General features: G+C 40.2%; 2 protein-coding genes across 2 annotated transcripts in view; both read left to right on the top strand.

Moving 5' to 3' along the window:
- The window catches only part of tacc2 (transforming, acidic coiled-coil containing protein 2), a 46,058-nt gene extending 42,647 nt beyond the window's left edge, over positions 1-3,411 (top strand). Inside the window, exons 23-26 of the mRNA XM_087850288.1 lie at positions 1,253-1,413; positions 1,509-1,615; positions 2,300-2,420; positions 2,508-3,411. Of these exons, the coding sequence (XP_087706414.1) occupies positions 1,253-1,413; positions 1,509-1,615; positions 2,300-2,420; positions 2,508-2,573 (455 nt within the window). The 3' untranslated portion in view covers positions 2,574-3,411. The remainder of the gene's footprint in view (positions 1-1,252; positions 1,414-1,508; positions 1,616-2,299; positions 2,421-2,507) is intronic.
- Positions 3,412-9,375: 5,964 nt separating this feature from the next.
- ly6pge (lymphocyte antigen 6 family member pge) lies at positions 9,376-12,717 on the top strand. The gene is made up of 3 exons (XM_035912100.2): positions 9,376-9,572; positions 10,985-11,101; positions 11,725-12,717. The coding sequence occupies exons 1-3, from the start codon at positions 9,512-9,514 to the stop codon at positions 11,910-11,912; spliced, it is 366 nt and encodes a 121-aa protein (XP_035767993.2). The 5' UTR covers positions 9,376-9,511; the 3' UTR covers positions 11,913-12,717.
- The last annotated feature ends 2,075 nt before the right edge of the window (positions 12,718-14,792 follow it).

Genomic DNA, 14,792 nt, shown 5'->3' with positions numbered 1-14,792 from the left:
CTGATCTGCTATAAGGTCCTTGTGAGGCCTTATCCAGTGCTACTGATCACAGATATTTGAATCTTATTTGAATTTTTTTCTATCCTTTGCAAATTTTCGCTTTTCTCTGTGTTTGCTTTCATATTTGAATGACGTGAACTGAATCCTCATGTCAGTGGAGGGGACAGCACTCTCCTTTGCCCGCTCTTGTTCAGCTTCTCTGGACTCATTAAATTTCACCGCAGGCTCACACCCCTGCATTATTCCTGCTCTCACCCACATCTTCCTTTCCACCTTTGAACATCCCCGAAGATTTGATTTTTTTTTTCTTTCACTGCGACCGGCTTTTTCTTTTTCCTACTCTCATTAAAGCACTGTCGCACACAGGAACAGTCTGCCTCTGCTAATGTCTAACACTCGGCTCTGTCACGTGTCTTGCCCTCCCAGCTTGACTTAACACAGTCCCTTCTTTTCTGTTCTGCTCCCATCTTTGCCCCCCTTACTATTTGATAACCCTGACAGGCATGCCAGGTGAGTAACGAGGAATTGTCTTTCATTTGTTTGTGTCAGCTCGCATCTCTCCATCCGTCCATCAGAGAGGGGAGCAGCTGTGCTCACTTTCTTCATCTCATTCAGAGCCATTCATTCATTTGTTTGGTTTTTTGGGGGGGTTTTGGCTTTCACCCTGTAGGCTGAGACTAGTTTTTAAAAGAGAGACAGGACTGAATCTAATGAGTTTTAAAACAACTTTGTTGTTGTTATTGTTCATGTAAAGTACAATATTATACATATTCAGTCAGATGTAATACACAGTGTAAATCTGTACATGAACATGTGCACTTCACCCATGACTGGTGATGACTGTGAAGTCATTCACGCAGATTTGGTGAGTTAACCGAGTTGCTCATCGATGGGAAATGAAAGGGATATTTGTAGGCTGAAATAGTGTAGACACATTGATATTTAACATTGAAAGGTCTTGAGGCCACTCTGATGTTTCTCCTCTGTTTTTCTTTTCTCATTGTTCAGTGGCTTTTTGTGTTTTGCATGCTACACTGGTTTATCAGAAATCCTCATATAGTGTAGTAAAACATCTTGTTGAATCATACTACCACAAATACATTTAGATATATTGTGAAAAATGTCAGAGAAGTCTTTTGTGTGTGTGTGTTTGTGTGCTGATTGGGGTCTTTTAACAGTATTTTTACCCATAACAGCAGTTTCTTCACCTAGTAGACTCTTTATCTGCATCCTCTCTATGTGTGTCCATCAGAGGATGACCAGAAAGAGAAATCTCTTTCCCATCACACCATCCAGCAGCTCATCATGGAGAAGGACCAGGCGCTGGCCGACCTTAACTCTGTGGAGAAGTCTCTAGCCGATCTCTTCCGTCGTTATGAGAAGATGAAAGATGTGCTGGAGGGCTTTCGCAAAGTAACACAATTTATTCCCAGGTTTTTATCAATATCAACATCTCGGTTGGTCATCTCAGATTTTTTTACTTGCCCCCTTGTGTCACCTACATACAGAATGAAGAGGTATTGAAGAAATGCGCTCAGGAGTATCTTTCAAGGGTTCGCAAGGAGGAACAGCGATATCAAGCCCTGAAAATTCATGCAGAGGAGAAACTAGACCGGTGAGTCTGTGCATATTCTTATTATGTCACATTTTCTGCAATAACTGTGTTATTTTCGCCACCACACTATCTACACTGTAACAAATGCAGTAAATGTAGTACAGTAATGCAGTGTCTTATGTGAATGCAAGTAAATGCTAACTGTAAGCTGCTAATTTTTTCACTATGTACATTTCAGTTTTTCTTACTTCCTGAGCACAAAAGCTCATGAACAATATACATTTTTGACTTCAAATACTTTGGTTTTAATGCTTATTTCAGTTCTTTGTAGTCATATTTTCTTTTTTTTTTTTTCTCCTCGATATGTGATGTGATTTCTAGTGTTTGTGGGACTGAGAACAGTGTTGAAGTTTAGCTAGCAGTGAGTCTTCATAACATTGGTACTTTCCTGTACCAAAAACTGTTCTTTAAGTGTACACCATAACTTATTGTCTGAGCTGAAATATGTTTGTATATGAGTCAGTGTAATTAGAAACAAGTCTAGCTAACTAGCTAGCAATGAGTCTAGCTAACATTGCTAGCTGAAGCTAAACCAGTATTTACAATGGCTCGTATCGAAACATATTTCTATAGATTATATATGATCCATATTAACTCTTTGTTGACTTTTATTTGCTTTTTAGATTTTATAGGCTTTTGTGAGTTGCGTAGAGGTGATTTCTTGTATCATTTGTGTGCCTCCAGGGCCAACGCAGAGATAGCTCAGGTGCGGGCCAAGGCCAAGCAGGAGCAAGCTGCCTCTCAGGCCAGTCTGAGGAAGGAGCAGATGAAGGTGGACTCTCTGGAACGCACTTTAGAGCAGAAGGTCAGTTTTAGGATATGAGAAGATATTAAATTAAAATTTTCTAAAGTTATCCAAGTGTATAAATTTTTGTTGCTAACTGTTTTACAGAATAAAGAGATCGAGGAGTTAACAAAGATCTGTGATGAACTAATTGCTAAGATGGGGAAGAGTTAGCAGGCCACATCACAATGAAGCCAAGCAGAAGATGAAGAGAAGCACTCCTTCTCAAATTGATGGACCTCTAAGACCAAAGTGGTCTTGGGGTTGTATTTCCTACTGACCATGTGTATACATCATCCACAGGATTGGCTTCCTCCTAATTACTCTGTATATTTTTGATGTTTCAGTGTATCGTACTGTATCAGGGGGTCTGCTTTCAAGTTTTATCATATCACTAATGAGTATGCCTGTGTGCGCGAGTGCGTGTATGATAATGAGAAAGTGCAAGCATTGTTTGTGGGTTAAATTATCTATTATGATGTTGCCATGACAGCCACTGAGGGAGAAGACTGTTTACCCACTCCTGTTATTGTCTCCTCTTAATAAAGAGAAAGATAGACTTTGAAGATGAGAACCAGATTGTTAGAGTTATCCATAAAATGGTGATGCACCACTAAGAGAATACAAGCGATCACTATAGATTCTTGCATGTGAGAGATAAAGAAGAACTTGTAATGTTAATGTTTGTATATACTGTAGGAAACAACAAGACTTGTGCATTTTTGATAGTTATTCTGTTGTCTTCAGCCACTTCCCTCACATAACATTGTAGATATTTGTCATACTTGTCATAGCTTTTTTGATGAAATTGTGGAACTTTATTTTTGGGATTTTATTTTGATAAAAAGCAAACTAATTGTGACTGTGTTCAGTTGTGACCAGAAGTAATTTAATTTTGGATGAACCTGTCCTAGTCCTGCAATGGTTGTTTGTCACACTGAGGAATAACTTCTCTGCACAGCTACTGTACAGCATCTGCTTACAAAGTGCAATAAAAGATGGCAATACAGCATGCTGAGTTTAATTTGGTTCTTTTTTCTCATTTCCCCCCCATTTTTACATCTTTTATATTCCTCTATGTGATATCCACCCATCTTAATAGTACCATGTTGTACCCCTTCTTTCCCTTTAGAGATTTTGGCCCATATTGACATGACAACATCACATAGTTGCCTCAGATTTGGTGGCTGCACATCCATGATGTGCTTCCAATAACACCACATCCCAAAGGTGCCCTACTGATTTAGATCTAGTGACTAGAGGCCATTTAGAGACAAATGGCACATTATCATGTTGGGAACAGGAGAAGAAGGTTACACTGTGCTCATAAACATGGTCATAAACATGATCTACATGGTAAGCGTGAAGTAGTCAGGCTCAAGTGTTTAGTAAGGTGGTAGGTAAGCAGACACAGCAGAGATTTTGGGTTCCCAGTGAGCTCTGTTATAAGTGAAACATAGCTGGACTGGCCATCGGGCATACCGGGTGATTTTTCGTTTTTATGGGCTGATGATTTTTATTTTAAAAATTTGTAACAGTATAAACAATGAGAGGTGGTGGATTGGCCAGATGTTGGTCGATGTGTAAAAATAACTCAGTTGTTTGGTGGTGGCTATGGCGGAGCTTCCAGAGGCCAGCAGGTGGATGAGGCAAAGGGGAGGCAGGAGGAGGAGAGACCCGAGGCGGCCGTTGGTCCAAGTGTCAGGTGAACTGAACTTCAGGTAAGAAGTTATGACCTGCAGTCTATCTGGGTCAGATATAAACCAAGGTTCTCCTCCAATTTCCTCAAACTCAACAGTAATAAAACTGAAGTTTTACTTGTTGGCACACCATCTATCTTAACCAAATCCCACAGCTTTTCCATTAACATTAAAAATTCTCCCACCCTTCCCTCCCCTCAGGTTAAGAGTTTGGGTGTCATACTTGATAATACTCTTTCATTCCAGTCTCACATTAATTACATAACCCGGTCTGCTTACTTCCATTTACGTAATATTAACAGACTCCGTCCCTTCCTTACTCCCCATGCTGCTGTCATCCTTGTCCATAGTCTTATTACATCCTGTATTGATTACTGTAATTCCCTCCTATTTGGTCTCCCTAAAAGGTCCCTTCATAAACTCCAACTTCTTCAAAATTCTGCAGCTCGGATCATAACCCGTACTCCGTTAAGTGCTCATATTACCCCAGTTCTTCAGCAGCTTCACTGGTTGCCCATAGAAGCCAGGATAAACTTTAAAATCTTACTTCTCACGTTCAAATGTATCCATAAATCTGCTCCTTCATATTTGTGTGACCTGCTCCATATCACCACTGTTTCCCGCCCTCTCAGATCATCATCTGCTACTCATCTTACTGTTCCGTCCTCACACCTTATCACTATGGGGAACAGAGCTTTCAGTGGCTCTGCTCCCCGGCTCTGGAACTCTCTTCCTCCTGCACTAAGAAATATTGACTCCCTCTCCGTATTTAAGACACAGCTCAAAACACACCTGTTTAAACTGGCTTACTCGCTTTAATGCTGATTTTATCTGTTGTCACGCTCTGTTTTGTCATTTTAACTTATTTTATGTATTTTATGACTACTGTTCCTTTTATTAATTGTGTTTTTTGTAAGGTGACCTTGGGTTTCTGAAAGGCGCCCTCAAATAAAATGTATTATTATTATTATTATTAAGTTTAGGTGTAGTTTATTTTCGTTGTGCTGACTTTTTACAGTCAGTTACAATAACGCGTACTAGCTAGCATGACTGAGTTTCTATACAGCTGGGTGGGTGCTATGATGTTACTGATAGTGAACTTTATTTTATTCATAAGTTTAGTTAGTAGAGTTGCCAACCGTCCTGTAAAAACATGGAATCGTCCCGCATTCAGAGAAAATATTACGCGTTTCGTATTGAGGTGAAAAAGAACACAGTTTGTCCCGTACTTCAGCTACAATAAAAAAAGACAAAAAGCTGGAGTTATTCTGTGTCTTTACGCTGTCAGCTGCCTCTTCTTCTCTCATTCTCCCCCCTCCCTCTCCTGTTGCTACTTCAATCATGAAACTGATCAATGATCAGCTGATTGGCTTTTCTCTTGTTTGTTTATCGCCCACTTTGCGCCAGAAAGAGGAAACCAGCAGATGCCGCGCTAAACAACAGCAGCACGTTTAAACTTGATAAGCTGTTGTTAGAATTTATTTAATATTACTTTCTAGTATCAGCTGATGTTTGCTGGAGCCACAGCTGTAAAAGCTGCTGGTCATGATATCGGTTTGGATATCTGGTGAGAGGGAAACATGAAGAAGAAACCAGGAGATGTCCTTACTGAATCATCAGAGCTGAACAGGTGATGGAGAAACAGGTTTACCTTTTAGGTGACATGAATGAGTTGAAGGGAAGTTATGAACTGTTTCTGAGAGACAAATAACACCAGGATCCTTTGTAGTTGACAGCTGGTAACTGTGCAGGGGCAGGTCTAGCAAAGTTTTGCCAGGGGGGGCAGGTAGGGCATTAACATTTCTTTCTTATTCTCATTTAAAATGTCTAGCTTTTAACAAATAATTATCTGAATCTTACAACCAAAGTTTTTATCTGACGTAAAATGTATAGAAATCATACATATACCAACAAGACAGTGTACATCACTGTCACAACAGCGTTTGTTTTCATTCAAAGGCTTTATGGCTTTAATACCTGGTGGACCGGTCTCTAGTCAAAATGCCCTGGCCGATTTTTTGAACCAAGCTTGTAAGAGAGCTGCTTTTATATCAAGCTTTTCCACTTTATACAAACCCTCGGTTTATGCAGGCTCATCACAGGGCATCAATTACACCAGCTTCAAGTGGTGAAATAGATTTGACTATTTCCTAGAAGTTTTTTTGTGATTTTAATTTTGCTAAACTTTAGTTTTTCTCCTGACTTCTGGCAATCTGCTCACTTTGTTCTTCTCTCAGTCGTCACTCTCTTCACGCTCCTCTTTTGCACCTAAAATCACATATAAACATATTATATTTAACAATAAATTTGCATAAAAATAATTTAAGTTAAATTATTCTAATTGCAGGCTGGAGATGTGTGTTTGATGACCGTCACTTTGACTTATTACCTTGACTTTAACTGCATCCACTGTCCATACGTCCATTGTGTTTCATTTTGCTGTGTCTCCTTCTCTTCCTGTCTCTGTCTTTGTGTTGTAATCCAAAAGGTCAAAGTAAAAGTGAAACCGAATTTATAACCTCAATAACGTTTAGAACTACACTCAAACTGAATGTGGGGTGCTGCTGGCCATTTACAGGAACATCCATCTAAGTTGCTCTCACCTGGATCTGAAGCTGTACTGTACAAACACAGAAGCCTAATTTGACCAGAATAGGCAACTTTAACAAAACTAGACAGTAAAATACATCGGCTCCTTGGCTGGCAACTAGTGATAGTGCCAGAAGACTAAGAAAGCTAAAATTAGCTAATAATCTCTGGTGAGCTAGCTGATGTTAGCTAACGTTTTGGGTGCTATTTAGAGAGCAAATATATACAAACAGGCACTTTTTAAAGTCACATCAGTGACCCTGTGTTATCAGAAGAAGTTTCCTTTTTGCTTCCTAATGTTTCAGTAACCTGTGTTTTGAGCATACGCCACTGATTTGTGTCAGGAAATTGTCTCTTCATCTTCTTCTTTCTGCTGCAGCACCACAAATCTTCTCTAATAATGATACGCCACTGCTAGTGAAGCACACAGATGATGTAAAAAAAAAAAAAGAATACTAACATATAATGCTATTGCTACTGTTATGGTTATTTTTAGTGGTGCTTGAGCACTCCTGAAATGGGTTTAAACTTACCAATGGTGGCCATTCTCATATGATCTATGGACTCAACAGGGCACTTTCAACCAAATAAGTTTCGCTCACAGGATATTTTCTCATTTTTGGACCTTTCTCTGTAAACTCTAGAGACGGCCGTGTGGGTGATCTACAATTTCTGAAATGCTCAGACCCGGCAAATATGGCAGGAGCAGTCATCCTCTGGTCAAAGTCACTTAAATCAACTTTCTTTTGATGCTGCAACAGCGTTTTCCTCACATGAGAAATGCGAGTTTAGATCAGGCAAAAAAAAAAAAAGCATTATGATGAAATACACTTGCACAGCACTTCTTGTTCTTTTAATTTTTCAAAGATGTAAAATGAGGGATACATATAACTCAGGGTTTGTTTTTGCAATCAGTAAAATGTATGTGAAGACATGCTGATTAACTATGCTATGATTAAATAAAATAGACACATTTTTTTTCAAATTTGGTTTCTGCAATAACACAAAATCACAAAAATAGAGAAGGGTGAAACCATTAGAACTTAAAAGCAACCAACGAGAAACATCACAGAGTGGAATAACGAGCACACCAGGAAGTGATAAGAACTGCAGGGCACAACACAGGTCTGAGACTGGGGTAAGTAAACCTGAATACTAAACACACGAGACAAGTGGTTGACAACTTACAGTTAGTTAGCAGTTAGTAACTTAACAGGAACAACTAACCTAAGGATTAAGGCTAACCACGACACAAGGGAAGTGGAAATTATGATGAAACTTTAAACACTAAACTGAGTGAAACCAATGAATCTTGTTTAAAGAAAAATTATGCAAAGCTCCAAACACTGTGCGAAGGAAGAACAACTCAACAAACGATAAATCAATCTACACCAGTAACCAGAAATAAATACAAAGGAATATATGATGGGGACAAACTAAACTGCGGACAGAAGGCATTTGAGTTGTCCAAAATTTAGTCAAGCTTGAAGGTGCTGATTTTGGAGCAAGGGCTTTTTTTTATTGTTCAACACCCTCTTAAATCCATGGTGAAAACTCACCTAATTGTGGGCAGTGGTGCAGGTGTCCCAGCAGTTTCCACTGTATGACAGTCTCGAACCTTTGTTGTTCTTCAGTTGTTCATGAACATCCTTCTTCTTATCTGAGGGTGACAGTTTGGGGCTTCTTCCAGACTTTGACAAAGTGAAGATACATCCAAAAAAAAACTTTGATACAATTGTTTGAACTGATTATCTTGGAAGATTATCTTAGAAATGACTCCAAGAGACCTTCAAAGGTTGTCTAGATCTGCAATTCTCCTTCTTAGATCTTCACTTGGACTTTCCCATTGTTCTGAGTATTGGTCAGTCTAATGAGTGCTGTGAAACAAATCTTTGCTTTGCTGGCAAAGATGAACTACCACTCTTCACTCTGGCACAGCTGTCTGCCGGCAGAGCCCGCGGGCACACCACTGCAGCCCCCCCTGGCTTCTTCTCTGTGGCTGCTGGGTGACCCCTCGTCTGGGGCTCTCCTCAGCTCTTACCAGGAGGGTGGCAAGGATGCACCTCTGATGGTCCTCCTTGGGCTCTCGCGCTCTGGGTCCTCTGGATGTCTGGGGCCTGGATCTCCTCCATGCGTGCTTCATGCCCTGGGGGACAGGCCTATGGCTCCCTACACCCTCTAGCAGATCATTACATGGAGACCTTTTGAATACAAGCGCGCTCATCCACACAGGTGTGCACGCAGGAGTACACACGGGTGTTCACTGTTCTTAGACACAAACTACACCTTTCTTGGCTGCTACCTCAAAGCACATTGAGCGCTGTCAGGCCTGCGTGTTGCACAAAAACATTCATTATTTAGTGTTTACTGTTATTTACACTTAGCTGGATTAATGCAATGGTGTTGTGTTTATTATGCTGCTTTCTTTTTTTTGCTTGTTTTCTCTTGATCCGGGAGATTTTTTTTTTCTTTTTTGTTGTTGCCCCTACCCAACACCTGCCATACGTAAGTACTTTGGCACGACAACCAGCAGGGACAAGAAAGCAAAGAGCCAAACTCAGGATGGGTGTGGCCTCAGCAAACTGTTAATGCGAGAGATTCAGAATGAAATCCATTATGTGTCCTCTGTCCATCCAGGCTGCAGAAGCAACTGTTGTTGTTTAAGACAGAGTGGTGGGCCCCAGTTGAGGGGCTAGTAATCTCCTGGCTAGCACAGGAAGGAATATCAGCTCATCTGATAGCCCAGATTAAGCTCAGGGGGCTTTAGGAGCAAACAACCTGCTTTTCATTGTGTAGTCGGGACAAGTGAGGACCATCAGCGCCATGAGAGCTGTCCACTATTGTCTGCTGCTTCTGTTTTCCCTGGTCCTGCTAGCAACCACCTGTAAGAACTTTTTCTTCTTTATGCACCTCTGTTTGCTGGTTAACTGTTTGTCCATCTTTCATTTCATCTTGCCTCCTTTCAGATACTGTACGTTTCAACCCTTGCATTATAAATAATAGTTTGTGTTTAGCGTTTAGTGTATTTAATGTGTTCCTGAAGAGTAAGACCGTGTTAAACAAATAACTAAAATGAATGGCTCCACTGTACATTCTGACTTAAGGAGCATAGATGCTGGACATGATGGACCTACAGTTATTTCTCGGGAAAAACCTGACATGTTTCATAACTTCAGTAGGACCATTAAACATTAAGTCCTTTTACTGACCTTATACTTTATTTATGTCATGTTCACTAATTGCTGTCTGCAGTGATTCTGATGGGTTTCGTGTCCCTTCAGTCCATCATGCTCCACTATACACCGAAGAAGCACACACTCCCTGCAAATAATCTCTTAATAGGCCTGGAGGCTAATACTTACAGCATGTGTGTAGAGCGACAATGCCGTGGGGATAGATTGGGGCCAACTGCAAACAACAGAAAGTATTTATATACCAACTCAGTATATGTGAGAGCACATGTGCAGAAAACGGGCCGATTATGCAATGTCTTTGTTTCACACGGTGCTTTTGTAGCTTCGCTGTTTATTTGTGGTTTGGTTTTGGTAAGTTGTTTGATAATTTAGCTGGTTACATTTAAAAAAGGCCACATCTTGTTGTATATATGGAAAAAACTTCTCTTTTTAATATCTGTTTCTATCAAAACTTAATGATGACAGACCTATCCGGAGTTGAAGGAGGTTATTTTGATGGCCAGTGCAGGAGATATGCTGCTGCAAAGTATGTTTGAAGCTTTTGGTGACTCCAGTTCTGATCCTCTTAGGAAGCAGCCTTAAGTTTGTCTGGAATTTAGGAGATGGATGGAGAGTTTCAAAAGGAAGCCTTTAAGTATTTCAAAGGTCAGTTAGTTTTCAAATAACAGCTCCCTCCTCGGGAGAGCTTTAGAAAGACATTTAAGTGTTTTATGTGCTGAAGTGGGCTCTGAGGCATTAGCTAAAGTTTAGAAAGATGTATTTTTTTTTAAATGTGTGGGCACTGGTGAAACACTTTGGTTGATTTGGGAAAATTCATATGAAGGAAGTTAATTAATTAGTGCTGTTTCTTTTCATATTCCCTCTGGACCCAGGGAAAGTCACACATTTATAAGCCCTTCATGTACTTGCCAACCTATAGATCCTGTGTAAATATGAATTAGAAATATCCAAGCTTGGAAACTTGTTGGCACTTTCCCACGCAATCATCTTCAGTTATCTAAAGCAAACATTTGTGTCCTATGCTGTAGAGGTTTTTCACCCTGACAAGATATGCATGTACAGCTGACTCTTTGTTATATAGTAGCGCTCTGTTTGCTTTCAGGTGAGACTATACGATGTTATACATGCATGGGCTCCAATAACGATGACTGCAACCGACAAGGCTCCAAAGCTTGTCCTGGCTACTCTGATGCCTGTGCTGTAGTGGTGGGCCATGACAGTGAGTCCAACAGTGACAGCGTAGTCGCCTTTCTTTTTACTAGTTTAATTCCAACCTTCTACCATAAAACTCCATTTGTTTCTCTTGTATGTGTGCGTGTGTGTGTCTTTTTTGTGTGTTAAATAGACGACAGCCTGCTGTCTGTAGACACATCTCGGGCAGCAGGGGGTCTGAGGCTTTTAAGGGAATGAAGAGATTTGCTACTCCTACTCAATGAATATCGTTAATTAGGACACCATGTGTTCATGGCACCAAGACAGATTTACCAAATCTCAGCCAGCAGATCTTTTTTTTTTTTTTTTTTTTGGCTGTAGATATGATATTTTTATTTTAATATTTTATAATCAATAAAAATCATTTGGACTAAATTCATAAAAGGTGGTAGGTTTAGCATTAAACCTGCAACTTGTAATATTTCAGCTGGGAGTTGTTTACTCTAATGCTGTGTTTAAACCTGCATTAAGTGTTTCAGTGGTCTGCTGTGATGAAAACAACAACAACAAAGAAATCGCTGAAAGCAAGACTAGCCAGGAGAGTTTCTTAAAGCAACAATTTAGCATTGACTTGGACGATGGCGGACAGCTTCTAAATGAGAGTAACTGGCTTCATTTTCTGTTTGTTAGGTGGCGTGATGAAGTCATGCTCTTACAAGTCCTTTTGCAGCCAGGCCAACAGTCAGGGCTACAGAGCACCAGGTGTCAGAGTTCACTGCTGCTACAGCAATGACTGCAACGTAACAAGCTTCGCCAACCAGCTGCCTGGATTTACCTACTTACTGCTGTTTTCCTCCATTTTCCCACTGCTTTTTTAAGTAGACGACTCAATCAAGCCCGCATGTATCCGACTGCCAAATTCCACTGCCAAATTCCACATTCCATGCCATCCTTGTTACCATTTCACTTTGATTTACCTTATTTATCTGCTAGATGTGACTGTGTGGATTATATTCACTGTTCCACTGAATCCATTAAAAAGTACTCAAGTGAATGTGTCTTTCAGTGGATTTCACTAAGCCAATAAGTAGAAGATCCTAAGGGAAGCGCTGAAATAACAGGCAGAGATATATATTTTTTCCTGCATTGAAGGGGAAGAAATAGCATTTGAATTTTGAATTTTTCATGTTACTCATCCTGGTTCCATGCAAACCCTATAATTTTTGAAAGTGCAGGAAAAAAAGAACTAGAGTAAGTTTTTACCAATCATCTGTCAAGATATTACTCCGTGCATCTTTCAGGCTTCACATACCGATACAAGCATGAATGTCAATGTAGTGTGTCACGTATAAATGCAGCACTAAGAGTTCACGCCACTGGTGTGTTGTTACATTATTAGCCTTACCTCTCAATCTCATGGCTGAGCTGTGTGAAATATGATGAAAGAATGCTACTCATACACTGAAAATCCATATAATCCTTTTATATGGCGGTGGCCAGATGTGTTGCTCTGATGAGGTTAATCCATGTCAGAGAAAGGAAGTCTGGCCACACTTTAACAGTGGATGGTGAACAGGTAGATGCTATATAATAACTATCTGTGCTGTCAATTGTGTCACTGTTTTTAATTTCATTACCAGCTTCTTTCCAATTTCATTGTGATGTACATTAAACTGGGCTGTTGATATCTTTATGTATTTTATTTCGATCATTTATTTTAATATAGTTCCTGTGTGTTTCTTTCTTTCTTTTTTTTACATTTAAAAAATACAATTTAATCCTCTTTGAAAAAGGGGATTCTTATCCTTTCTGTGTGGTGTATATACTATGTTGTAAATAAATATATATTCAACTACTGAGTGGTGCAAATGTCAAATGTAAAGATACATTTATCTTGCAGTAATTCTATAACTACAACCATTAAAAGAAATCTTTTGTGAATGTCGCTGGGTTAACGTCGTTTTTCTGTTTCCAAATATCAAAACAGAATGAAAACTATCTTCTTTAATCAAGTTGATTTATGTTTTTGTGTTTTTCTAAAAATCCTGCTGATTTCAGCTTCAGACTGAATAACTTAACCTGATTGCTGTGTTTTTGCCTTCATATATTTTTTAAAAGGGTTATTAACTGGCTGGCTTAAGCTCTGTTTTTAACACAACGCTGGTCAAATAATGGATTGTTTGTTGTAAAGCACCTTTTTACTCACTTGCACACTCAAAGGGCTTCCTACTGCAAGTCTCATTCACCCAATCAAACACAAACACTCACTTTCATACAGCCCTTTATTTATGCCTGAGCACTTTCTAACATTTGTGCACACACTTGCACTCCAATGGATACATCAGGGGTAACTCTGGGTTCAGTATCATGCCCTTGGATGCTTCGGCATGCAAAATGGAAGTGTCGGGACTGAGCCACTGACCTTCCGGTTGGTACACCTGAGCCACAGCTGCCATCATTATTCTTCCATTATTATAACATCTCTGACTGTCAATCTAATGCACAGTACCCGAGGAGAAATATGACTTCCTTTTTCAAAGAGCAAAAATATATTAAACATATGACTGTGTTAATACTGAGAGATCTTTTATTTGACCGAGACTTATTTTGTACAGGAATAACATTCCAGCACTCCAAGGTTCTATGTGAATTTGGCACTAATGCACCCTTTACGTGAGGTATTGCATTTAAATGTGTGCTGACACATTTAAATGCACCAAATATTTGCAAACCAAACAGTTGGACACAACAGCTGCTGTAAGATTGATGCTAACACTCTGCATTATGTTCATACGTGGAGAAGCTATAACACTGAAACCTGTTGGACTGATGATACCCGCTGGTTATAGCAGAGCTTGGTGAAATATAAAGAAACTGCTTGTGTGTTAATATGAATGCTCGTTTATTTCCTAGCTTTGACCACACAGTGAGGGTCACTAGGAGGACAACATGATATAAATCTCTGTATTCATTTGTGTGTGTGCTCACCATAAGTTCCTGCTCTGTTACTTCTCAGTTTCTCCACTGTGGGGCAGTCTGGCCCCACTTGTGACTGCAGCTGAAGCCATCGAATATTACTGCAATTCATATTGACCAACCACGCCTCATGGGTACTGCTGAATCAATAGTGTTAATAATTATACTGTTTTATTGCTGTCTGATGGGGACTGTGCGTTATTTAAATGTGAAAACACCCCACACCCCCCTCACGCTTCCTGCTTTCAAAGACTCGCTCTCTTTTTCCGTTATGTTTTTTTCTCTCGTGATGTCCTGCTGCTCTCTCCTTTGACAGGTAGGTGTGAGAGTGTGAACGGATTGCCCCGGCGGGGGATAGACACTGACCCCAAACCGTGAGTCTCCAGGACCGCTCAGCCATAGCATTGTTTGGGTATTCACGTCCACAGAAGGCTAAAAGAGCGGCCCCACGTCAGCCCCCATCAGCTTCATTTGAAAGGCCTCTTTCACCTTAATTAGGATGGGAGGTGAGGGTTTGCCTAAACATGGAGGGCCGATGGAGGGTCAAGAGGTCACGGTGCAGGCGGGCTGGGTGTCCAGTGTTTGTCTTTTCGGACTCATAGTTCACTTCAGAGTGTTCAACATTGTTAAAGTCATGCTTGCAAGATCGTATCTCGGTTGCACGACTGCCATGACTGAAATGTCACCTGCACTTTTCTCCAACAGACATATTCTAGGACAGAGTTTCTAATTTGATGGAGGATTTGAAAGTGCAATCATGGACAAAGCCCCCGCTGAATAGG

The sequence above is a fragment of the Neolamprologus brichardi genome, chromosome 13, assembly GCF_056152115.1.
Source record: "Neolamprologus brichardi isolate AB-2024 chromosome 13, ASM5615211v1, whole genome shotgun sequence".
NCBI classification, from domain to species: domain Eukaryota; kingdom Metazoa; phylum Chordata; class Actinopteri; order Cichliformes; family Cichlidae; genus Neolamprologus; species Neolamprologus brichardi.
Note: the sequence above shows the minus strand (reverse complement) of the source record. Positions and strands in the feature narration are given on the sequence as shown.